General features: G+C 47.6%; 1 protein-coding gene and 1 long non-coding RNA gene across 3 annotated transcripts in view; one reads left to right on the top strand and one right to left on the bottom strand.

The window, feature by feature from the left end:
• The window catches only part of LOC144326116 (uncharacterized), a 276,840-nt gene that overhangs the window by 108,949 nt on the left and 141,606 nt on the right, over positions 1 to 26,285 (top strand). The gene's annotated exons all lie outside the window — the stretch shown is intronic.
• The window catches only part of ABCA2 (ATP binding cassette subfamily A member 2), a 108,093-nt gene that overhangs the window by 15,833 nt on the left and 65,975 nt on the right, over positions 1 to 26,285 (bottom strand). The window contains exons 21-40 of one of the 2 annotated variants that reach the window (XM_028715872.2): positions 25,665 to 25,829; positions 24,880 to 25,060; positions 23,185 to 23,397; positions 21,580 to 21,776; positions 20,402 to 20,584; positions 18,387 to 18,571; positions 16,276 to 16,396; positions 15,363 to 15,653; positions 11,724 to 11,936; positions 10,600 to 10,702; positions 9,694 to 10,022; positions 8,748 to 8,961; positions 8,022 to 8,127; positions 6,920 to 7,031; positions 6,290 to 6,350; positions 4,163 to 4,337; positions 2,751 to 2,866; positions 1,951 to 2,098; positions 1,325 to 1,448; positions 221 to 353 (exon numbers count right to left, since the gene is read on the bottom strand). In XM_028715872.2, the coding sequence (XP_028571705.2) occupies positions 221 to 353; positions 1,325 to 1,448; positions 1,951 to 2,098; positions 2,751 to 2,866; positions 4,163 to 4,337; positions 6,290 to 6,350; positions 6,920 to 7,031; positions 8,022 to 8,127; positions 8,748 to 8,961; positions 9,694 to 10,022; positions 10,600 to 10,702; positions 11,724 to 11,936; positions 15,363 to 15,653; positions 16,276 to 16,396; positions 18,387 to 18,571; positions 20,402 to 20,584; positions 21,580 to 21,776; positions 23,185 to 23,397; positions 24,880 to 25,060; positions 25,665 to 25,829 (3,370 nt within the window). The remainder of the gene's footprint in view (positions 1 to 220; positions 354 to 1,324; positions 1,449 to 1,950; positions 2,099 to 2,750; positions 2,867 to 4,162; positions 4,338 to 6,289; positions 6,351 to 6,919; positions 7,032 to 8,021; positions 8,128 to 8,747; positions 8,962 to 9,693; positions 10,023 to 10,599; positions 10,703 to 11,723; positions 11,937 to 15,362; positions 15,654 to 16,275; positions 16,397 to 18,386; positions 18,572 to 20,401; positions 20,585 to 21,579; positions 21,777 to 23,184; positions 23,398 to 24,879; positions 25,061 to 25,664; positions 25,830 to 26,285) is intronic. The other variant, XM_077922459.1, reaches the window with a different exon arrangement.

Genomic DNA, 26,285 nt, shown 5'->3' with positions numbered 1-26,285 from the left:
ACTTGGAAGCTTCTACACGTTTTGTTGCTGTGTGTACTCTGCTTAACTGGGTGTCTGGAAACGTGCTGGACCTAAAGATAGGAGTTTTGCTGTAAAGAAACCCAGTAGGTGGTTTGCCTGCTTAGCACAAACCCAAACAGGTTATGGGTGATGTCCCATAATACCAATAATAACAACCTTTAGCATACTGATGATGCCACCAGTGCCCCCCCATGCTTACTGTGGTTTCCGGAAGAAATTATACTGGCACATGATGGTGATGAAGAAGCCCACAAAGCCTTCAATTGTCATGGCAACCAAGCCTCTGGTCACGATGTCCCACTCGAATGGTGACTTCATTTTGTCAAATTGGCCTAAGGTGAGAGGACACACAAAAGTAGAACTAATGGATGAAGATGCACCAAAAAATTCCCTCTTGCTGGACACAATCATCTGAGAAGTAACACTCACTGGTTTATCCCCAACTGAATTTTACTCAAGGCCTACTGAAAACAATGGTCCTAGTTAGACACGCCCACCCAATTCAATGGGTCCACTTCTTATTCAGGATGGATAAAAGGAAAGACTTCTTTTCACACAGCACATTGCTAAAGCTTTGGAGCTCACTCTTGGAGGAGACAATGATGGCCACCAACCAAACTGGATGGCTTTAAAAGAGCATTGGGTGGGTGGGTGGGGGGGAATGTAGAGAAAGCTTTCAATGGCTAGTAGCCATGATGAATGCTTCTAAATACCAGTTGCCACAGGAGGAGAGAGGGTCTTGTGCTTGGGTCCTACTTGCCCATTTCCACAAGCATCTGGTTGTACTAGATAGCCTGATCCAATAGGCTTTTCTTATGTTCTTCTGAGTAACATCAGATATAGCAGTTCCTGTTTCTGTTCAGCCGCTCTCAAGCCAAACAACTGTTCTGGCCTGTTTAGGGCTTTGATTAGCAAAAGCCCCCTGCTTTATTCCTTAAAAAGCAATCAGTGCCAAGGATGTGCTCATGGGAGCCCCTCTTTCGATGCTGGTTGTAGTGACTTGATTGGTGGCAGATAGACAAGCTGCTCTGCACCTGTTCATAAACTCTTTCCCCCTCCACTAGAGGTCCACATGTCCCAGGACTAAATCATGGCTGTAAGAGGTGCCAAGCCATCCTTTGCAAACTGCTGACCCTCCAGGCATTTTGGGCCCCAACTCCCATCACCCCACAATGCCTGCACTGGGTGCTGGCTGTTGGAAGTTATTGTCTAAAACATCTGCAGGGCACCAGGTTGGCAAAGGCTGGACTAATCCATATAAAAAAACTAAGCAAAGGGTGCTTAAGCAGGCTGGGAAATTTACCAATCTTAGCATAGTATTCGTTGATGTATTCATTGTAGGCCATCTCCATCAGCCCATGGCCCAGGTTGTAGTTTGGGAAAATCAGGAAGCAGCTTTTTAAGTAGCTGTTCACTACTTTCAGGTCCTATGGAAAGAAGACACAAGAAGGTCCCCGGAGATGGGTCAGAACAAATGCGTATCTAATCTGTAAACAATAACTTTTAAAGCCACCTATCATGCTTTGTATATCTATTTATTCATTTCATAAAATTCACAAACAGAACAAAGGAACAAAATTATCAGTAAAAAGAGTTAAAAACAACTATTAAAAAAAAGTTAAATCAGCGATAAAGTGAAACCAGACTAAAACACACATCAATCAATGTTCTACATATCTGGGTTGGCTTCCCTAAACAAAAATGTTTTAGCGGGCACCAAAGGGCACAATGAAGGTGCTTGCCTGATGTCAACAGGCAGGGAGTTCCAAAGTCTGGGTGCTGCTGCAATAAAAGATCAATTTCTTACAAATGAAGAACAAGTATTAGAATAGATCAGAGTTTCCCTGTTCAAAATGGCTCCCCAAGGCAGCCTCATGGGAGAGCCAAGGCTATAACTTTTCCACCACCTCTCGCCCGCGTCCCGCTCACCTTGTCGTGCTCAAAAAGCTGCAGCAGGAACGTGGCCACGGTGGCAGTGATGCCAATGAACAGGTTGATGACGATTAGGAAGACGTAAGCTGAGCTGGGCACCTCAAACCAGAAGGATGCTGGGTACATGATGGGGGTGATGGACCAGCTGGAGGGGGGTGGGGCAGAGTGGAAAGAGAGAGAGATCATTAAGAGGCAAATTGAGAGGTGGTGCCGTTAAGGAGGCAATTTTTCACCTCTGGCAGGAGCACTGCTATATACAGCCTTTCTGGGTCCATAAAGAACTCTCTCAAATAGGAAAGTAGCTGACTGCATATGTGTCTGCCCTGTTTTTATCACCACCATTTAATGGATCGAAAAAGGAGATTCAATCTAAATCACTGTTGATGATTTTATTCATTGCAGACCCTCAGATAATCTGATAAACATTTGGTTTATGCAGCCAGAGAAATCTGGTCGTTATGATATTTTTGTACAATTGGAAATCATATATACAGAGGCAGAGTCTGGCCAAAAAGCTTAAGTATTTGCACTGTTCAATCGGACCAAAGCAAGTCCACCCTGCTTCCCACTGTGGCCAACCAGATGCCCCAATGGGAAGCCTGTGAGCAAGGAAGGAAGGCAATTGCCCTCCCTAGCATGTTCCCAATATCTGGTTCTCTAAGGTAGACTGCCCCTGAACATGGCAGTGCCACCAAAACAGAGGGAACAGGCATAACCCCTCATCCCCCCTCTCTCTGAAGATCATTCTGGAGGCCCACAAGGACAATGCAACAGTTTTGCTGTTTGTGCCAACGTACCCATAAAGCAGGAAGAGGGAGAGCACAGCTGGAAAGTTGGTGGGCGAGGTGTATGCTGGCAGGTCAAACACAAAGAGGATGATAATGCAGCAGGTTGCTGGGACCAGGTAATTCAACTGCAGGAGGGAAGAAAAGGTAAGGGAAGCATGAGAACAGAGAGTCTCTAGAAGGAGAGGCTTTGCATCACCACCACAACCCCTGCTATTCAATCCTGCGTTTTCTGACATGAAATAGCAGACAGAAAGCGGAAGGACCCTGAGTGAATCAAGGAAGTGAAGATTTCCTAGGGTGAGAGGCCGGGACGGTCTCTCATTTTCTGTGGGCAGCCAGAACCAAGAGCCACTTTTGCATAGGAAGGAGATTATGTATTTGTGCAACTGTTTTTGTATTTTAGATACCCTGCTGCTGATTTTCTGATCCCTTAATTTTTATGCTGCTGCTGCTATTTCACTATACATTTCTTACTGCTATAAATTGTGTTTATAGAATTGGCCTGGGTTTTATGCTGCACAGATATTATGTGGCAACGTTTGTGTTGCATTTTATAAACTGGCCTCTGGCCTTCTGACAAAGGGCAGCATACAAATTAAATAACAATATTAGTCTGATTCACAGCAACTTCAAGACATACCAGGGGAAGGCTTTCCCCAACCTGGCTACACAAGAATTCTCTCCATTGGCTCTGCTGTGAGAGGCCAGCTCCTCTCCCCTGACTTGTCACCTGGGGGCAGCCACTCCATCAGGCTTCCTCAGCAGGAGAGATGGGAAGCAGAAGTCTCCTTTCATCAGCTTTGCTAAAAGCCCAGCTCCACCAGACACCTCTTGCCGCTGAACTGTGCCAGCTGGGCATTATAAGAACAACTGTTGAAGAATTTGTGCAGGGGCCAGCAACCCATGGGCCAGAAGCGGCCCATGGGGGTCATTTAATCAGCCCACGAGCTGCCCCTGAACCGAGCCACTCGCTCGGCGAGTCCCTGTGCACTAAACCGGTGCAGCACGGCATGGGGACTCGCTTCCACGGTGCCGAAAACCACATGTGCGCAGACGCCAGAAATTGCGCGCGCAATCCGGCCCATGGAGGGATCTCTGCTGGAGTGAACCGGCCCAGGCGAGGTAAACCTTGCTGACCCCTGAATTAGTGTCTGAGCTTGATCCCCAGCCCCCTTCTCTCCCTGCCCCTTTCCCCTCGTGTGTTGTGCTCTCTCCCCTTTTTAAGATTGTAAGCCTGCCAGGGCAGGGACTTTCTTGTTTCAACTGAGTGTATATAAGGCACTGAAGGAGTCTTTATGGCTGAACAGCAGAGTAGAAATGCTACAACCAACCAACCAAACAAATGAGAACACGAACTGCTTTTCTGGATCAGATTTAAAATAACAACAACAACAACAATAATAAAAGCTTTGTGAAGATACCATGTCCCAGACGTAATTGGCCAGCCAGTAGATCACTGGGTCACAGCCGCTCACAAACTGGAGGTGCTTGGCTTTGGTGGACTTCTCTGCCACCAGGAAGACCACGAAGCTGGCCGGCACAAAGGACATGGCCACAATGATGAAGATGGCAATAACCACGTCGGTGCCCTGGAGGCTATGGATGGCCAGAAAAAGGAGGAGAAAGACACAGGGCAATAAATCCAGGCACCATTATGCAATCTGCTATAGGCTATGGGGTCTAGGTAGCAAGAAACATGTGTTTCTAAATGAGTCCGCTCTGATCCGCTTAATTGGTAGGACAAATCTATAGTGCAAAGCCCTGCCTGTCAACTCAGGGGCAAGCGCCAATGAGTTCCAATAAGTGTGACTGGCACTGCAGACTAAAGGTAGTTTATTTGATGGGGGCCAACCTGCTAAGCAACACCAGATGCTGCCTTAGACCAGGCCAGACTATTTGTCCATCTACCCCATGATTATCTACTTTGACTGGCTGCAACTCTCTAGGGCAGGGCGGTCCAACTTTTCATACCAAGTGGGCTGTAAGAATACTTTGACATAGAACCTGCAGAGGCCACACACTGAGTTAAACTTCCATATTGTAAATCAAAGTGTTCACAATATATTTAATATTATTTAATATACACAATATATTTAATTAAATATGTATAACTAAACACACAAGTAATAGATTTAATATAATCAATTACTTAACAAATTTGATGCACAAACAGATGTATGTGCTTTGTTAACAACACATGACACAAAAAGTAAATGTTTAAGGCTTTAAGATGTTTTTTATTATAATAATTTATTATTTATACCCCGCCCATCTGGCTGGGTTTCCTCAGCCACTCTGGGCGGCTTCCAAAAAAACACTAAAATACAATAACCTATTAAACATTAAAAGCTTCCCTAAACAGGGCTGCCTTCAGATGTCTTCTAAAAGTCTGGTAGTTATTTTTCTCTTTGACATCTGGTGGGAGGGTGTTCCACAGGGTGGGAGCCACTACTGAGAAGGCCCTCTGCCTGGTTCCCTGTAACTTGGCTTCTCGCAGCGAGGGAACCGCCAGAAGGCCCTTGGTGCTGGACCTCAGTGTCCGGGCAGAATGATGGAGGTGGAGACGCTCCTTCAGGTATCCTGGACCGAGGCCGTTTAGGGCTTTAAAGGTCAGCACCAACACTTTGAATTGTGCTGGGAAACATACTGGGAGCCAACGTAGGTCTTTCAAGACCGGTGTTATATGGTCTCGGCGGCCGCTCCCAGTCACCAGTCTAGCTGCTGCATTCTGGATTAGTTGTAGTTTCTGGGTCACCTTCAAAGGTAGCCCCACATAGAGCGTATTGCAGTAGTCCAAGCAGGAGATAACTAGAGCATGCACCACTCTGGCGAGACAGTCTGCAGGCAGATAGGGTCTCAGCCTGCGTACCAGATGGAGCTGATAAACAGCTGCCCTGAACACAGAATTGACCTGCGCCTCCATGGACAGCTCTGAGTCCAGAATGACTCCCAGGCTGCGCACCTGGTCCTTCAGGGGCACAATTACCCCATTCAGGACCAGGGAGTCCTCCACACCCACCAAGAGCTGCTAAAAAAGGCCTTATGGGTTGAACCACCCTGCTCTACAGTCTCAGGAAGAAAGAAGAGTCTTCCTGTTGCCTGCTATCCAAGAGACTTTGCTGGCGATGGGACCCATGTCCTTCTGCAAACAAAGCATGTGTACTCCTGAGCTGACCCCTTCAATCCAGCCTTTCCCAACCTAGTATCCTCCAGACGTTTTGGACCACAACGCCCATGAGCCAACATGGCCATAGGATATTTTGGCTGAGGGGACCACAGCCATGTTGACTAGGGCTGTGAGGAGCTGCAGAATAATATAAACAAAGGAGGGGATGAAGGCAACTCTGCCAGCTCTTCCCCTTACCCATTTGTTTATTTTATTCTGCTGGGGAAACCCAACCAGATGGGCAGGGTATAAATGATAGCATTATTATTCTCTATTTAAAAAGGAAAGAAAAAGCACGTAGCACACTCACGGTTCAAAGAACCAAACCCACTCCCAATTTCATTTTAAAATTTGAAGCAAAGGTAAATAAACGGATACCTACAGGTAATCCAAGGAGAGGCTGGCACTGGTTTTGTTCATCGGGTGGTTGGTCAGGGTGATACCTGGAGTGTAAGAGGAGAAGAATAGGAATTGGATGAACTGCTTTGCACTCCAGAATGGCAAGAAGCTGTAGCCAAAACCAGCCATCTCCAATCTGGCGCTTTTCAGATGTTTTGGACCACAATTCCCATCAGCCCCAACCAGGAAATTCTGGATGGCTGATGGGATCTGTGGTCTAAAACATTTTGGGGGGCGGGGAGCACCAGGCTGCGGAAGGCCTACAATCAAGACACTCCTTTGACATGGTGCTCCCATTCCGCAAAATAAGAGCCATTTGAGTAAGCCCCTGCAGACACAAGCTTCTTTTCCTAGAATCTTTTCTTTTCAACATCTTTCTGATCAAAGAGCATCTTCCACAGATGGACCATCCAAAACCGATGTAAGGAGCAGAGAGGCACACTCGCAAGAGGCCTCCTAAAATATTAAACAGACTTTCACCATCGCAGTGTTAAGAGCAAATCAACAAATAAAACGAAATCCAGCTACGTCCAGAAGTTTAGATACAGTCCTGAGCATCTTCTGCCTTTCAACCCGCTCCCCAATTTCAACACAAAAGGGCTGACTGGCTCACCATAGGCAGCGGGGTTCCCCCTGGTCTTGGGCAGATTGGCACGGAGGATGGCATTGTTGAGGGTGTTGAGGTACGTAGGCATGCTGTGGTAGCCCTTGTTGTTATAATAAACCTGGCCAAAGAGAGATATGGGGGAGAGAGATTAAATATTTCTGAGCAAAGCTGCTCTTCTGTTAACAGGAGCACAGACTGGCAGCCACATTTTATCTACGCAGCAATCTGGAGGGGTAGGTTATGCAAAATATTGTGATTGCCCTAAAGCCTCCCAATTAGCTTCATGGCTGATCTGAGATTTGAACCCAAACCATCCTGGCTCTATGATACAATACAATATCTTTATTGTCATTGTCCCATACAGAACAATGAATTTAAAAAATCTACATAAGACATTCAAAACCCCCTAAAAACTCTGAAACCCCATTTTAAAATACAATATACTATAGAGACTCCTTATACTGCGTTTAGAACAAGAATTGCATTTGGGTAGAAACTGTTTCTCAGGCGGCTAGTCCTAGTCTTTATAACCCTGTACCTTCTTCCAGAAGGCAGAAGATGAAAGAGATCATTTTCAGGGTGCGCACTATCCTGCACTATCTCTGCAGCTTTCTTATGGCACCTGACAGCATAGATTTGATCCAAGGTGGGAAGAGTGCACCCAATCATTCTCTCTGCAGTCTTTACAAACTTAGACAGCATTCCCCCCCCCCCCCCGGCCGTGCAGCTCCCAAACCACACACGCACTACTACAGCCTTCTCCAACCTGATGGCCTCCTGAGCCTTTGGACTACAGTTCCCATCACCCTCCAACAAGCAAAGCTGTATTATCTCCTCCAGCATGGCTGTGCTGCCTGGGAGTTGTAGTCCAAAACCTCGGGGGGACGGACGGACCAGGTTCTGGCCCAACATCCTTATCTACTATACTGAAGATGGATCTCTATCCTGATCAAAATGAAACAGAAGGACAACTAGGGTCTCCTACCTTGGGGTCCCACATTTAGCCTGCTCTGCTTATTTATTTCATGGTGGTGGTTGCTACTTTATCAAGTATCTGTATCGATGAAGGGCAGGCTATAGAAATATTAATATTTTAAAAAGTGAATACCTGGGCAGCTCTCCGGACAGCAATCTTCTGCACCATGGGAGGAGCTTTGGCCCCAAAGGATGCTGGTATGGATTTCAGGAGATTGCCAAAGGTCATTGCTCCGTACCTGTGCGAGAACAGACAGCAGAGCAGAAATGCAGAGCTCACACCAGTACAAAGGGTTTAAATTTTGCAAAACTGAGGCGCAGTGGGGCCATGTGGCCCATTGGGACTGGAAGGGTTAAAAGCGGTGAAGACAAGGCCAAAATGACCCTTTGGCTAGTTGTAAAAAGGCAGGCAGGAGAGGAGCTAGCTGAGGGCAGGCTAAAGCTGGTGGACCTCATGGACCAGCCTCCACTGCTGCCTAGGCTGCCCTCAGACTGAGCAAACCAAAACAAAATGGCAGAGACAGGTTACTATTATTTATTGCATTTATACCTCACTCTTCTCCTAAGTTGGAATTCAAGGTGCCTTCTAGCATTTAAAAACACCATTGCAAAATGCAAAGCAAAAAAAGCACATTTGCCAAAACAATTACATTCAAACACATTTAAAACCAGCATTTAAATGCAGTTTGCTCTGACTGTCAACACCTTAGCCTGCCAGGTGGGAGGATAACAAGGAGGGAGCCAATCTGGCCTCCTTTGGAAGGGGATCCTGCCATATGGGAGCAGCCACAGAAAAGGCCCTTTCTTGAGACAGACAGCTGCCTCACTTCCCCTCCCTCCCCAACACACCCATCCCTACCGATGCAGCCGAAAGCGGTCTGATGTATACAGCAAGTACTCGGAGACATTGCGCCCAGTAATGTCCACCAGAATGTCGCCCGTCACAACCTTCCTCTGTGGTGGGTGGCCCCCGACTCCACTGGGGCAGGAAAAGCCGGTGCCCTGCATAGAGCAAGTGCACTTGATGGGCTCGTGGATGATGCTGGCCAGTGATGGGGCAGAAGTGACCGTCTCTGTGAGGGGAAGAGCAAAGGAGCTGGGTTAAGCACAAGGATTCCTTCCTGTGCTGTGTCCCAACTGAAGAACGAAGGGACCTCCATGCATTCTTTCAAAAACAGCTATACAGTCATATCTCATGTTACATTTGCTTCTTGATACGTTTTTTCAGGTTGTGTCCTGCGGCGACCTGGAAGTACCAGAAAGGCTTACTTCCGGGTTTCGCTGCTCGCGCAGACACGCAAAATGACATCATGCACATGCGCAGAAGCGGCAAATCGCAACCCGCGTGTGTGCAGACGCACCGCTGCGGGTTGCGTTTTATTCATGTTGTGAATGGGCCTCTGGAACGGATCCCGTTCACAACCAGCGGTACCACTCTATCTGTATCTATATAGTACGGTGACATCTATGAGCATTTAACTTGTGCAATTTCAACCTTGTGCGGTTGAAGGCTGTCGAAACAGTGCAAATTAAATCCATGGAAGATCTTCCCGGCACAAAAAGAGCTTTTAAGAGCACAGCCTGGCTTACTGAGCAAGACCTTCGTGGCGTGTTGGCTCTGGCATGGCCCCACAAGATCTCCCAGAGCTGGCCTTGCCAGTAAGTAAGGCATTTTAGCTGCAGTTGGCAACATGCTCTGAAATCCCTTTTCTACTCCTGCTTCCAGGTACCCTAATAGTTCTACCGCTCAATTTGGATTTTCAACCCAAAGCTTCAACCCAACATGGCAGATTCCCAAACTTTACCTCTGACAGTGGAGGGGTAAGTGGTGGAGTTCCAGGCCCTCAGCAAGTCCTCGTCCAGGGAGAAGGGGTAGTCAGAAGGGGCAGGTGACGGAGGGGGCGGCACAAAATTGGAGAGGGGCAGGCCCTGGGTGAAGGAATCCACGCACATAGCATCAAAGTACTTTGCCGCCAGCATCTTCGACTCGTTGCTGTTGAGGTTCAGGGACTGCACCAGCTGGTCCAATGTGCTGTTGAAAGCAGTCTTGAGCACACAGGTGGCCCCCACTCCCGAGGGACGGTAGAAGGTCTCAACCAACTGCTGGGGCTTCGCATCCGCTGACTGCTTGAACCTGCCAGAGGAGGGTATGTATTATTATTATTATTATTATTATTATTATTATTATTATTATTATTATTATTATTATTATCATTATACCACCCTGTACCCAGAGGTCTCAGGGCAGTTCACAGAAAAGAGTAATATCAGTTAGAAAGCAAGGTGGATGGGGGAGAGAGCTGAAGAGCTTTTAAAACAATGATCAGATGGGCACAGGATATTGGACGCCCAATAATCATGACCGAATGGGGAAATCTTTGGAGAACAAATATGAAATTTACGGCGTGTTATAACATCAAGGAAAATATGTTAAAGATGCAGCACAGATGGTACCTCACCCCCTCAAGACTATCTAAGATGTACAAAAATTTAGCGAATATCTGTTGGATATTCTGGCCTCGGAACGTTTACTGCCTTGGTGACTCCCATGGGAAATCCTACTCAGGCTTCTTTTCCCATCACAAACAAAGTTGTAGCTGGAAAAAATTCTTCTTTCTCTGCATGCAACCTTTCAGAAAAATAAAGCGTCACCAGAGTCCCTAGGGCTTCTTTCTCCAGATCTGGAAAAGGTAGAATGACAGAGCTCTCACCGGTATTCGTGCCGTTCCTCGTTGGCATATGGGATGAAGTTGCCTTTGGGTTGGGTGTAGTTGTGGTACTGGGATGGTGAGAGGATGAGAGGAGGAAGGTCTCCTGTGAAACAAACAACATTTGTTACAGCTGCTTTGAAGCTCTAAGAGATACCCCCAATTTAAGCACTAAAATGCATGGGGTGGGGATATATGAATCCTTCCCCCAATATTCTATGGATTCCCTCCACCCCTAAACACCTCTTGGTCCCTTCCTGATCTCTTCCAGTTTTTCCACAAAGCACACCATCTTTTCATTTTTAAACTCTCAGTCTTACTGCAACATGGTCTATGTGGGGCTGCCTTTGAAGAAGGTTCAGAAACTTCAGCTGGTGTAGAATTTGGCAGCCAGGTGGTGCTCAAGGGACCCTAGACCCAAGGGCTTTGTATATCAAGGGCTTTGTGTATCAACACAGGAACCCTGAACCTGGCCCAGGAGCATATCGGCATCTAGGGCAGATGTTTTAACAGAAGATACACTGTGCACGTGTCCCAAAGACCTTCAAAGTAGTTTACAACGTAAAAGTGTTTTAAATTCCAGAATCCAAACAACAAATATGATGACCATGCCGCTGAACTAGAAAACCAGGGTAGCAATAACTCAAAGGCCCCGCTGAAACTGAAACAGATCCAAAAAGAAATATGAACAACGGAAGCTATATTACTCCAAGGGACTGAGATCCACAGTCTAGGTGCCACTGTTAAAACAGCCCAGTGCTCTCATCTCAACAGTATACCAGGCTTAATCTTCAGTGTGGCAGCACCTACACTTTGGAACTCCCTGCCACTGTACCCTTTTTGGTACCTGCTTAAAAATATTTTTGTTTAGGCAAGCCTAGTCAGAGATTTAGAATGCCGGTATGCTTATTTAAAAAAAATATGTTGCAATTGTTTTTACTAAAGAAACTTACTGTGTTCTATTCTTTTTTGTGTGTGTGAACTGCTTCAAGGTCTTCTACAATCAAGCGGCATATAAATATTATGAAATGAAACTAAATGAAATAATCAATCAATTAATAATCTGGCCTTCTGTATTTTAGGAGACCGCTGGAGGAACAGCCTGCTTCAGAACGAAGTGCGCCTACCTATCTCGGGCACGGAGAGCGCCACTGTCATGGCTACGCAGACGAAGAACGCAGGCAGCAGGATCTGGGAGAAGAGGGCCTTGGTGTTCCGCTTGGCGCAGTGGAACCGCTTGACGATGAGCCCGTGGAATTGGCGCAGCTTGAGCCAAGAGCCCTCCAGCTTGACGCTCCCCTGCCCCACCAGCACATGTTCATCCAGGTCCGCCTCTGGGTCTGCAGCGGGAAAGAGCAGAGGGGAGACTGAGGCTTCTCTTTCTCTCTCTCGTAGGGTGGGGTCCAAAAACAACAGGGTGCAGGCAGATATATGACCCCCACTTGCCGAAAACAGGCAGAAGAGGAGCCCACATGGAAGTCCCAGAGACACAGGGCCTATAGGAGTGGTACCCCACAGAGTGGTGTTCATGTGGTGCTTTGAGTCCTGTGCCTTCTCCTGCACCCTCACCTCCTGCAGTCTTCCTCACTGTCAAAATGATTTACTTAATACAACTTAACACGCATTTAATTCATGCAATTTCGACTTTATGCGGTGGACGGCTGACCGGTCAAAATCACAAATGTTAAATGCACGGAAGGCGGAGAGCTTCATAAGCTCTTTTCATGCAGGGTTTTCCCAGCGCAGAAAGAGCTTTTAAGATCTCCTCCTTGCTTACCAGACTATGGTGGGCTCTTGTCAGATCTCATGGGTCTACCTGACCTCCAAGAGCCCAGTAAGCAAGGCAGGGAGCTTAAAAGCTACATGTCTTGCTGGGGAGGGTAAGACTTGTTTGGGTCACTGGCTCCAGAAGGCAAGTCTGCTTGTGTAGGGTCAGTTCCAAGCGGGTACTTTGATATTAAACAATTTTGGCTTTAAATGCCATCCCTGAAACGTAATCACCGCATAAGATGTGAGTTGGTTGTATTATTATTATTCCTATTATTACATTTATTTATCGCCCAGCATTTGCCAGCAGGCCCCATAGTGGGTTACAGCAATTTAAAATCCGGAATAAAAAAACACCACACAGACAGTTGAAGCACTTTGCATTTACATAAGCAGGGTGGGCTCTGAAGAAACACATCTCAGGTGTCAAAGGCCAGGGCACAGAGGTGCACCTTTAGCATTCCCCAAAAGCTGTATGGCAAGGGTGCCAGATCCAACTTTCTGGGGAGGGGACTCCACAGCTCAGGGTCAGAGAAGACCCTCTTTCGGGCCACCACTCCAAACCTCTGAGGGCAGTAGAACTACCAACAGGGCCACCTCTGCTGATCTCAGCACCTGGAAGGGTCTGCAGGGCAGGAAGTGGTCTCTCATATATTTAGACTGGAAGCCCCTTGGGGCAGAGGTCTGGGCTTTTTATGTTTCAGTTAGTCTGGTGTCCATAAATAACCAACACTCCCCCACCTGCCCACCAGGGGGAGCAAGCAGAAGCAGCCTCACAAACCAATCTGTTAGCTTATCTTACAGATCCCTTCCTCTAAAAAAAAAACAGCATCAGACCCACCTCAGTCTCCCTCCTTGCGCTCACCCAGTCGCTGCCTCTGACAGGTGGGCTCTTGAGCACCAATCAAGGGAGGAGCAGGTGCTTTTCACACTCTGTGCCTCGCCCTCTGCCCGCCAGCTGATGGCACAGGTGGGGACAGAGCACAGAGGTTGATGGGGCGCTGAGGGTGCTTGTCACCCTGTGCCCTGTTCCACACCCTGACCAATGGTGGCCTCCACCAGGAGGGGCGTACACACATACCAGGTACGGGGGGGGGGGGGGAAACGCTACACCCCTGGCTGCACCCAAGGGTACATTAAAGGAGATTGCAGAGCCTTCGCCTATGATCTTTGAGACTTCTTGGAGAACAGGTGAGGCCCCTGCAGACTGGAGGCAGGCAAATGTTGTCATCATTTTCAAAAAGGGAGAAGACCTGGATAACTACCAACCAGTGAGATTGACATCCATACTAGAAAAGGTCCTTGAACAGATAACTCAACATTTGGTCTGTGAGCACTTAGAAAACGATGCTTTTCTAAGCATGGGATGCTTTTCAACATGGGTTTCTCAAAAGTCATGCCAGACGATTCTCATTTCTTTTTTTGATGGAGTTACAAACTTGGCGGATCAGGGGAATGCCGTGTACATAGTGTATCTTGATTTCAAAATCTTGATTTTGACAAAGTCCCCCATGATATCCTTGCAAGGAAGCTGGTAAAATGTGGGGTGCATGAGGTAATTGTTAGGTGGATTCGTAGCTGGTTTACTGACCAAACCCAAACCACCATTAGTGGTTCCTTGTCAACCTGGAAAAAGATGACAAGTGCAGTGCTGCAAGATTCTGTCCTGGGCCCGTTGTTGTTCAACATCTTTATAATCGACTTATGATGAAGAAATTTAGGGAATGTCATTTGCAGATGACACCAGACTGGGAGGGGTAGCTAATGCCACAGAAGACAGAATTGGAATTAAAAATGATCTTAACAGATTGGAGAACAGGGCCCAATCTAACAAAATCCATTTAAACAGGAATAAATGTAATGTGTCCCAGATCAAGAGAAATAATAGTACTACTCTATTCTGCCTTGGTCAGACCACACCTGGAGTACTGTGTCCAGTTCTGGGAACCACAATTTAAGAAAGATGAAAGCAAGATGACCAGGGGCCTGGAAACCAAACCTTATGAGAAAAGATTGAGGGAGTTGGGTTTGTTTAACCTGGAGAAGAGAAGACTGGGAGGAGATATGATAGCCATCTTCAAATATCTTAAGGGCTATCACATGGAATATGGGGGGGAAACAAGCTCATTTTACTGCTCTGGAGAGTAGCACTCAAACCAATGGCTTCAAGTTACAAGAAAAGAGATTCTGATTAAACAGCCGAAAAAACTTTCTGACAGTAAGAGGTGTTAGACAGTGGAACGGTGTCCCTCGGGAAGTTGTGAGCTCTTCTGCCTGGAGGTTTTTAAGCAGAGGTTGGATGGCCCTCTGTCAATGATGCTTTAGCAGGGGGTTGAACTTGATGGCCCTGGGGGTCTCTACGATTCTATGATTCTAAGTGCTAGCTCCACACCCTGTTAGGGTCAAAGCACTTGTGGCTGAGTCCCACCATGTTAAGTATAATGGTTTAATGGACAGTGAAATGGAAAATGCCTGTTATGTATATTGCTGAAGGTTTACCATATTTTTTGCTCTATTAAGACGCACTTTTTCTCTCCTAAAAAGTAAGGGGAAATGTGTGTGCATCTTATGGAGCGAATGCAGGCTGCGCAGCTATTGCTGAAGCCAGAACAGCAAGAGGGATTGCTACGAAGTGATCCCTCTTGCTGTTCTGGCTTCTGGGATTCAGAATATTTTTTTCCTTGTTTTCCTCCTCCAAAAACTAGGTGCATCTTATGGTCTGGTGCGTCTTATAGAGCGAGAAATACGGTAACTGGAAAATTCCATTGCTTTAGCTGAGATTCCTGCATTGGTTGGGCTGGATGACCCTTGGGGTCTCTTCTATGGTTCTATGATTCTAAGCCCACGGCCCCAAATCCTTAAGGTTTCCAGGTGAGACATTCTCCCCTCACACCTCTGCAGCCACAGTGTAGGATCTCTTCCCCACCCCCACCCCCGCCACACCACGGTGCCCTCCTCCCGGGGTGGGGAACACGCAAGGTCTCTCACGTGTTACAAACCTTGCAGACTGGCGTTATCAGGGTCTTGCGGGTTATCAAACAACGGAGAGTAATCCCCATAGAACTCCGAATAAGCCCCACCTTCATCGCCTCTCACAGAGCCGGCTGAGGACGACGACTGCAGTGACGTCTGAGACTGGGTGAGCTGGGAGCAGGACCGCAGGTTCCCCTGGTCTGCCTCAGGCTTCTCGAGGGTCTCTGCCCCTAGGAGGAGTTCCCCGTTAGCCTCAGCCTTGGGGCCCAGTTGGGAGTCGGGCAGAGGGAAGCTGTCCTTTTGGGACTCTTTCACATCTGTAAGGGACGGAGAAAGAGTGAAGGTTATTTATTCAGTGCAATCACAGAAGAATGCCCCGAGAGGCTCTCAAGACAACCGCTCGCTTCCCCCCCCCGCCCTTAAGAGACAAAATTTGCTCTGATGGATTACCAACCAAAAAAAAAGCTCAGATTACAGCGGAGTAGTGGAAAATAGGGTTTGGTTTGAGGCCAACAGTACGTACATAGTCAATTTTATGAGCTACAGTTCAGTAACCTTTTTATTTGGTTTTACAGTTTGTTCAAAATGAGCAGGTTCCTTTTTCTTAAACCTTTCTTAAGTTCACAAAGTAACTGAAATGCTTTACAACAAAACAAAGCAAAGCATCAGGTGGAGACTTGTTATTACAGGTCCACAGTATGTGTTTGGATGTGACATTGAAACATGAAGAGGTTCACTCTAAAGCCAGATAAGAAAATAAGATTAATGTTCTCAGAGTGGAACGTTCTCCCTCGGGAGGTTGTGTCCTTCCTTGGAGGTTTTTAAGCAGAGGTTTTGAGGCCATCTGTCATGGACGCATTAGTTGAGATTTTGCATTGAGGGGGTTGGATGAGATGACCCCCAGGGTCTATTCCAACTCTACAATGCTATGATTCTTACCGACATCACTGTTCTCCAGAGACTGGTCTTCCTCTGAGACCTTGAGGAAAACCTCTTCCAGGGTGGTGTCCATCAGCCCAAAACTGGTCAGGTCTAGGTCATCCAAACTGTGCTCCAGGTGCTAAAGAAACAGAATGGGAGGAAACCAGAGGGGAGTCAACACAGGTGTGTCCATCTAACCTCCACTAGACACCACACACTGCTAACAGTCAAAATATTCTGGATCAGCCAAGAGCATCCTTCTTTGAGCACAACACCCAGGCACAAGGTTTCTGTGTCAAAGCCTCATGGTATGATGTTATTGGTGGAACACCTGTCCTGTTGGGATGGGCAAAATGAAGTTACACATTCATTTATTTAGTAGATTCGTATCCTGCTTTTCAACTAGAGTCTTCCAAAGCAGCTAACTACATTTAGGAAAAATGCAACAGATACATCAGGCACCACACATTCACAAAAGAGAACACTGAAGCAGGTGTTGGCTGCCATCAGATGCTCCTTTCTACATTTAATATGGTAGCAGGTGGCCTTCAGAAAGAGGGTCAAAGCGTGACTGGAGCAGGCCCTGATCTTGCCTTCCTTGTTCTTTAGACAATGCACAACTACCTTTTGGAATTCACAGCCCCAAGACGTGCTTATAGCCACTGATTTAAAGGGTGCTGCTAGCAGTGCTTTTTCTTCTTCTTCTGGGGGTACTTGAGGGTATGCAGTACCCCCACCTCCACCCCATGTTAAAGGTGGGCACTTACTCTAACACCTTCATGGTGAGAACTGGCACCTTTTTTCTATAAAAAAGCACTGAGTGCTAAAAAAAAATTCATGGATGAGAAGGCTATCAATGGCTCCTCATCATGATAGCTATAGAGTATTCCACATTCAGAGCCAGTCTACCTCTGAGTATCAGTTGCAGGGGAGAGTAACAGAGGGGATAAGCTATTGCCCATGACCTAATTATTGGGTTCACATAGGCAGCTTGTAAAGCAGTTCACAAAAGGAATAAAACATCTATTTGAAACATTCAAAAAATAATTAAAATCACTGATACTCTAAAAACTGCATTAAAACACATGTCAGTGTTCTACATATTTGGGTAGACTCGCCTAAACAAAAGATGTTAGTGAGTGCCAAAAACAAGTACAGTGGAGGAGTCTGCCTGATGTCAACAGGCAGGGAGTTCCGAAGTGTGTGGGTGCTGCCACATTAAAAGATCCAATTTCTTGCAAGTGTGGAATGGATATTATGTGGGAACTGTAACTGTGCTGGTTCTGCAGATGGAAGTGGTTGAGTGGGCATGGGACAAGGCAATCTCGAAGGCAAATTTCTGTTTGATGGAGAAAGGAGTGGAGATCACAACACAGGAATACGGAGATCAGTCACCTTCACCGTATGTTTAGAAAGTTGAGGCGAGTTTAATTCTGTTTCTAGTCTACTGTTTTAACTTTTTTAAAGCTTTGATTTATAGCAGTTAATCTTTCTCATTGATAATTATCTTTAAAAAAAATGCTTTGAGGGGCGCTTTTTTTTTTTTTGCAATCAAGCGGCGTCTAGGTTTTATGCAATAAGCAAACAAGAATACAAACAAACAATCCATTATTGTTTTAAAATGTTTCTTAAGTGCCTACCAAACAACCGTCAAAGCTCTGTAATTCACATGCCCAGGCCTTTGAGGGTGTGACTACAGATCCAAAATTTAAACCAAACCCTTTGGGCCCCAATTTAAAGATGTCTGCAAATGGGACATGAAGGCTGGCAACATTAATGCCCCCCCCATATAGGAATCACTTGCAAACGACCACAGTGCCTGGAGACAGACAATCAGGTCGTGCATCCACAGCAGTGTTCAGAGGAGGAATGACAGCTGGGAGGAACACAGAAAGAATAAATGCCATTGTGCATCCGCAGCAGCACAACCGGATGCTTTCCTCTGTCCCAGCTGCAACAAAACCTGTCTCTCCCATATCAGTCTCCACAGCCACAGCAGGCGCTGTAACTCTTCAACAGTTTGACTTCACCCCCAAAGGATCACTCCTCCATTGTCTCATGAGACAGATGGATGCCAGCCAACCAGTCCTGTCCACCCCCCTTTTGTTTATTCACCAACTGCCTGGTACCTGGAAGAGCCTTTCGAAACAGCCCTTCTTGACTGCTTCACTGGGGAGGATGTAGGAGAGCTCTGTGTTGGTGTTAGAGATGAGGAGGCAGGAAGCAACATACTTCTTGATGAACTGAGTGACTCGTGCTTCGGAGCAAGGGCTGATGGAAGACTGGCAAGGGGAGCTGTGGGTCTGCCCAGAGTCTAAACAAAGAGGAGGGAGAGAAGGAGAAAAAGATAATTTATTTGCTGTCACCTTAATATCAGTTTACAACCAGGAACATTAACAAAAATACACATATGCATATCATAAGCACATAAGAATAGCCTGTTGGATCTGGCCAGTGACACATCTAGTCCAGCATCCTGTTTTCATGGTGGTCAAGCAGATTCTTCAATGGGAAACCCACGAGCAAAACGTGAGCACAAGAGCCCTCAGATTCAGAATCATTTATTGCCTCAAACCATGGAAACAGAGCAGGGCCATTGTGGCTAGTAGAAGAGTTTGGATTTGATATCCCGCTTTATCACTACCCGAAGGAGTCTCAAAGCGGCTAACATTCTCCTTTCCCTTCCTCCCCCACAACAAACACTCTGTGAGGTGAGTGGGGCTGAGAGACTGCAGAGAAGTGTGACTGGCCCAAGGTCACCCAGCAGCTGCATGTGGAGGAGCGGAGATGCGAACCCGGTTCACCAGATTACAAGTCCACCGCTCTTAACCACTACACCACACTGGCTCTCTAGTAGTCATTCATAGCATTGCTCTCCTCCATGAATTCATCCAATCCTCTTTTAAAGCCATCCAAGTTGGTGGCCATCACTGTCCCCTGCAGGAGGGAGTTCCACAGTTTATAACGATGTGCTGCATGAATAAGTACTTTCTTCCGACATGAATGGTCCAACATTCAACCTCATTTGATGTCCACAAGTTCTACTGTCATGAGGGAGGGAGAAAACTTCTCTATTCACTTTCTCTAATGAGAACGGCTGTATCAAAAAACATTGTCACTTGCACTGTTGTTGACCCTGAAGCAGAGTGACCATAAGAGACTCAGCAGAGCAGCAAGGGAGGGAGTGTTTGATGGGATGTATCAGGCCTTTCCTAAGGGGACGCGGGTGGCGCTGTGGGTAAAAGCCTCAGTGCCTAGGACTTGCCGATCGAAAGGTCGGCGGTTTGAATCCCCGCGGCGGGGTGCGCTCCCGTTGCTCGGTCCCAGCGCCTGCCAACCTAGCAGTTCGAAAGCACCCCCGGGTGCAAGTAGATAAATAGGGACCGCTTACTGGCGGGAAGCTAAACGGCGTTTCCGTGTGCTGCGCTGGCTCGCCAGATGCAGCTTTGTCACGCTGGCCACGTGACCCGGAAGTGTCTCCGGACAGCGCTGGCCCCCGGCCTCTTAAGTGAGATGGGCGCACAACCCTAGAGTCGGACACGACTGGCCCGTACGGGCAGGGGTACCTTTACCTTTACCTTATCAGGCCTTTCCTAGCCCCTTGACAGAAACTACAGTAGAAGTGGCCATGCTAGACAGAGCAGTTGTCACAAGGGCAGCAGCCATTGGGTTTTTACTGCATCTTCCATCTAATCAATTAAACCTGGCCAAAGAGGAAGGCTTCCTATATTTAGGGATAGTTAACCATCCCAAATATGGCTTTCCATCCTTATGGGTTGGTGGGCCCAGAATAGTTGGGGAGTGTCACCCAATAAAAAGAACTGATGGCATATAAAATCAGGAAAGATAAAAACAAGTACTTCCTCACACAACACAGAAAAGCCTTATGGGATTTGCGTGGTCCAATAAAGACCTCCGTCTGAGGTGGCTTTAAGTGGAAACTAGACGAAGATATGGGACAGGAGCTTATCAACAACCACTAATGCAAACCGCTATATGGAACCTCCATGTACAGGGGCAGTCTGCACCAGAGTATTAGAAACTGAGCACAAACAAACAAGGGTGGCCAGAGTCAAATTGTTCTTTAAACAGAGAACAGTTGTCTGGTCCTGGAGCCCCTGAAACCACGGCGCCCAACACTGACCAGCATTGGCTCGGGCATCCGACTGCTTCTTAACGACGGTAAGCTTGTACCCATCACCGTAGGTGCTCTTCAGAAAGAGGGGGGACCCGCAGCACTTCAGCTTCCCATGAGAGATGATGGCGATGCGGTCACCCAGGAGGTCAGCCTCATCCATGTGGTGCGTGGACAGGAGGATAGTCCTTCCTGTGGGAAAAGGGTGAGGGTTAGGTAAAGGGGCTGTCACAGAGGCACGAATGACAGGGCAACAGCCCCTCACAAAAGGACACATTACTCAACCACAATGTTCTGGGGAGAGAATCTTCTGCATCATGCACTCATCTTCGCTGGAGGTTTTTAAGCAGAGGTTGGCTGGCCATCTGCCAGGGATGCTTTAGCTGAGAGTCCTAAATTGCATGGGGTTCGACTAGGTGACTTAGGGTCCCTTCTAACTCTAAGTTTCTATGGTCACAATCCTTATTGGCACAAAGATGAACTAGTTGTCCACCCCAAGGCTCACATTCACACTGTGCATTTAAAGCAGCTTTGCACAGTGTTTGCTCCCCCGCCCCCCATTCCAGAAAGGTCAGCCGAACTGACACAAGGGAAGGCAAAAGGATAATAATAATAATAATAATAATAATAATTTTATTTACACCCCGCCCTCCCTGGCCAGAGGGTGGCTAAGACCAGTAAAATTACAATAAAAACATAATTGGGGGGGGGGGGGGAGACAACAACAGCAAAACAATCTAAAATACAGGTTAAAATACAATTTAAAATGCAGCCTCATTTTAAAAGTAGCCCATAGATCAAAACCATAAAGGGAGGGGAAAATAAGGGTCAGACTGAGTCCAAACCAAAGGCCAGGCGGAACAGCTCTGTCTTGCAAGTCCTGTGGAAAGATGTCAAGTCCCGCAGGGCCCTGGTCTCTTGTTACAGAGCGTTCCACCAAGTCGGGGCCAGTACTGAAAAGGCCCTGGCCCTAGTTGAGACCAATCTAACCACCTTGTGACTTGGGACCTCCAAAGTGTTGTCATTTGTGGACCTTAAGGTCCTCCGTGGGGCGTACCAGGAGAGGCGGTCCTGTAGGTATGCAGGTCCCAGGCCGCATAGGGCTTTAAACGATGTGGGTTGGTAGCTGGTGCACCCCACCTGTCAAGCCCCAGCAGAGTGAGGCAGCACCCATTTATCTCACTTACCTTGTTTGTATTTGAGGATGAGGTCCCAAATAGCTCTCCGTGCATAGGGGTCCACGCCAGCAGTGGGCTCGTCCAAGATGACAGCCCGGGACCCTCCGACAAAGGCGATGGCCACTGACAGCTTCCTCTTCATCCCTCCTGACAGTGTCTGCACCAGGGAGTGGCACTTGTGGGTCAGCTCCAGGTCTTCAATCATCCTGGAGGAACACAATGACATGGGTGGGTGGTTTAGTCTTCCAAAGTGGCCAAGTCCGACCCTAAAACTTTGTGGGCTCCTCCACAAAGGGATGAGAGGAGGATAGCATTCCCTTTGCCCCTCTCCCAAACGCTGGCCTCCCCTCTCTCCACCCCAAAGTATGATTAATTGAGCCTACCCCAACCTGGTTTGTGTCTCCCCGCCCCTTAACCTGGTGTTTCAGACTACAAAATGGCCACGCTAACTGGCTGGTGGCAATGGCACGCCAAAACGTCTGCGTCCTCATCAAGGGCACTGGGTTGGGGCAGGCAGGATTAATGTCTGGGGTTGTACAAATAATACTATGGGAGACCTTAGGATGAGGTTAACCATATGCGCACCATTTCTGAATTCTGGGTGCATGTGCAGGTCTTCAACCCCAGTCTACATAGCCATGTGACACTGCTCCTGCCAGCCACTGTTGTTCCCTCCCCTGCCAAGGTTGATTGCTATACATGAGAATGTATAGAATTGCAGAGTTGGAAGGGATCCCAAGGGTCATCTAGTCTGTTATAGGAATTCTAAGGGGTGTGTGTGTGTGTGTGTGTGTGTATATATATATATATATATATATATATCCCATTACACACTCCCATTACACACTGCTCTGCTGAATCTCTTAGGCTCGCTCTGCTTCAATTAGCCAATCCCAGAGCAAGTGGCAATGTTTTTGGATACAGCCGTTATCATTAGACCACCCATCATTGCCATATATATATACCGTATTTTTCGCCCTGTAGGACGCACCGTCCCATAAGGCGCACCTAGTTTTTTTGGGGGGGAAATAAAGGGGGGAAAATTATTTTCCCCCCCAGGCGCGGGGCTGGGGCGGGGGAGGCCCGAGCTTCCCCCAACCCCAGCCCCCAAACAGGTGGCTCTCTGCAAGCCGTGGGAGCCCAGCGCTGGCTCCCGCTGCTTGCGGAGAGGTCCGCGAAGCCTGGACGCGCTGATCTCAACGCGCGCAGGCTTCGGCATGCAGGCAACTCTCCGCAAGCAGCGGGAGTGCTCCCGCTGCTTGCGGAGAGGTCCGCGAAGCCTGGAGAGCGAGAGGGGTCGGTGCGCACCGACCCCTCTCGCTCTCCAGGCTTCAGCGAAAGCCTGCATTCGCCCCATAGGACGCACACACATTTCCCCTTCATTTTTGGAGGGGGAAAAGTGCGTCGTATAGGGCGAAAAATACGGTACATCTATATATCTATATCTATATATCTATATCTATAGATAATACTGCTTAGCATTATTATCATTTTTAGTTGAATTAATGTGTAATTTTTATTAAATCTATTAATTGCTATAAAATGTTATAATGGTCTGTTGGCTGCAGAGGAAATGTCTGGTGCGGAGGACAGGGATGGGCTGAGCCTGCCTACTTGTCCATCTCCTTGCGTATCTCCTCTTCTGCCATGCCCTTGAGCTGCGAGTAGAACCACAGGTGCTCCTCCACAGTCAGCTTGTCAAAAAGCACGTTGTGCTGCGGGCACATGCCCAGGTTCTTCCGGATCTCATCCATCTCCGTCCGGATGTCGTGGCCGTAAATGGTAGCTGAGCCAGAGGTTGGAGGGAAGAGGCCTGTCAGGATGGACCTAAGAGGGAAGGGAGGGAGAGACATCATCAAGCCACACCCACCTACTGCCCATCAACACAGGGGCAAAGAGAAGGGGCCACAAGGTGATTCATTATTTCATTTAATTTCATTTCATTGTACAGTGGTGCCCCGCAAGACGAAAAACTCGCTAGACGAAAGGGTTTTCCATTTTTTGAGTCGTTCCGCAAGACGAATTTCCCTATGGGCTTGCTTCGCAAGATGAAACGTCTTGCGAGTTCTTGTGAGTTTGTTTCCTTTTTCTTAAAGCCGCTAATAGCCGCTAAGCCGTTAATAGCCGCTAAGCCGCTAATAGCCGCTAATAGGGTTGCTTCGCAAGACGAAAAAACCGCAAGACGAAGAGACTCACGGAACGGATTAATTTCGTCTTGCGAGGCACCACTGTATTTGATAAATTAGGCTGGCTTTCTCCTTGCTGTCCTTCTGCCGGCAGGTGAATACCTTTTTATTTCAACAGGGCTTTGGGAGGTGACTGGAAAAAGCTACTGCTGTTAATATTGTTGTTATTATTGGTATTTGCATGTCATGGACTGGTTGGATGCAGGAGTGATGGAAGGAACTATTAGAGGTTACCGTCCACACACTTTTGCTGCACAGATACTGGTGGTTAGGTAAAACCTCTTTTAAACTGTTTAGCAGAGCAATCTTCCTGGAAGCAGTGGACAATAACAAAAGTTGTTCTAAAGATGACTCACAAACTCTGTGAAGTCTCGTCAAGAGATGTTATTCCCAGACCAGCTACAAGCATTATGGTAGCAAATATATTTTCGGCGGTTAAAATAAACAGCAATTAACAGAACACTTTCAAACAAAAGTCTCTCTTATCTCCCACACATTGTAAATTACAGGAACAGTCCTTTAACAGATTTTACAGGCAGCACTCTTTCGTCAGACATCTGCCATCAGGCATCTGCAAAAACTAAGCCAAGTGGTCTTCTTCTTATTGACACTTCCAGCTGATGCTAATTAGGCTCAGAGTGCCACTCCCATATGTAGAGGAAAACTCTGGAACCTTTTAGAAACTTTCTACTTGTTTCTGGCAGAATGATTCCCTAACAGGAACCAGCTGGGGAACCACCAGAGGAAGGCTTAGAGTCCAGGGATTGGTGGTAGGACAACAATGAGTGGTCACAGGGAGAGAAAAAGAGGCAAGGGGAAGTATTGGAAGCTGAAGGGGTAACAGGGTTTAGTGAGAGGTGAGAGTCTGTGGCAGAGAGAAGTCCAGAATCAGAGGCAGAAGCTGAAGCAGGGGAAGAGGAAGGCCAAGAGGCAGAGATGAGCCACGCTGGTGAAGGGTCTCTGGAGGAGAAAGATAATTGGGGTAGTTTCCTTTCTCAGTGGCAGAATCTGCCCAGATTTAGCAAGGTATCTGATGGACTTTGCCCCCTCCCCGCCGCTTGGCCCCGCCATCCTGCAGTTTTGTGATTTTGGTGCCCACCAAAACCCAAGCTGACTCACTTACATGGTTGTGGTCTTGCCAGCTCCATTGTGGCCCAGGAAAGAGACCACCTGGTTCTCGTAGAGGTAGAGGCTAAGCTTGTTCAAAGCCAGCTTCTTGTCTGTCTTGTAGATCTTGGTCAGTTTGTCCACACAAACCACCAGTGGAAGGTGGGTCGGCTCCTCCTCAATCCCACGAGTCTCGTCTGCATGCAAAGCCAAAACGTTGGTGTGTGTGCTGGTTACTAGCCAACATGCCGTAAAACACAGAGTGCTAAGACCACCCCAGCATGAGTTGCAAGCTTGCAAATAGCAACTACGACAACAAAATACTAGCCTATGAAGATGTTAGTACAGCACGATCACATTTTATGTGGGGGTTATGTTCAGGGATGATATGTATATTGAAAAACACATATACTAAAGCCCCCTGCCCCGGAACCACCCCACGCTAGCACCCTTGCTTTTTGAAGCTTTTGAGCTCTCAACGTTGCTTATTTGGGCAAGGCCCACTCAGCACATGGGCTTTTGCAAGATCTCGCAGGGTGACCGAGTTTCTGTAAAATCTTCCAGAGCTGGTGTGCTAAGAGGACCTTGCTTGGAGAGCTTAAGAGCTCTTTAGCGCCAGGTTTTCCTGGGATGGAAATGGTTTTTAAGTTCTCTGCACACATTTGGCTTGTGCAATTTCAACTGATCGCCCTTCAACCATGCAAGTTAAATTGCATAAGCTGAGGTTGTGATTGTACTGTATTATATGTTTCCACACTGTCCCCAGCCATCCAATGGGGCAGTTCTGCTTCTCTGTCTCACCCAGCCTCCTGTTCTCCATGGCACAAGCTTGGTCTTCCTCCATGACGCTCAGGCGGGTGGTTCGTGACCAGGGCCATGTCCACTCCCATGTCTCTGTGCGCCCATTTCCCAGCCAGTAGGATTTCTGAAACGGGAAGTACCAGGGCCTGGGAAGTCCATACATTCCTATAGGGAAGGAAGAAGAATTGGCATGAAACTGGAGCTAGGATTGGGGCAGAAACTGTGTACTGCAGAATGATGTGGAGATGTGACCAGAATAGGACTGGAGAAGAACCAGGTTCAAACCCCTTCTCAGCTGTGAAGCTCACTGGGTGATTTTGGGTCAGCCTAACCTACCTCACATGGGACGTGGGTGGCGCTGTGGGTTAAACCACAGAGCCTAGGGCTTGCCGATCAGAAGGTCGGCGGTTCAAATCCCCGCAACGGGGTGAGCTCCCGTTGCTCCGTCCCAGCTCCTGCCAACCTAGCAGTTTGAAAGCATGTCAAGTGCAAGTAGATAAATAGGTACCACTTCGGCAGGAAGGTAAACGGCGTTTCTGTGCGCTGCTCTGGTTCACCAGAAGCGGCTTAGTCATGTTGGCCACATGACTCGGAAGCTGTACGCCGGCTCCCTCGGCCAGT

Source organism: Podarcis muralis, chromosome Z (genome assembly GCF_964188315.1).
Source record: "Podarcis muralis chromosome Z, rPodMur119.hap1.1, whole genome shotgun sequence".
Lineage (NCBI taxonomy): Eukaryota > Metazoa > Chordata > Lepidosauria > Squamata > Lacertidae > Podarcis > Podarcis muralis.
The sequence above is the reverse complement of the archived record's forward strand: the minus strand, read 5'-3'. Positions and strand labels throughout refer to the sequence as shown.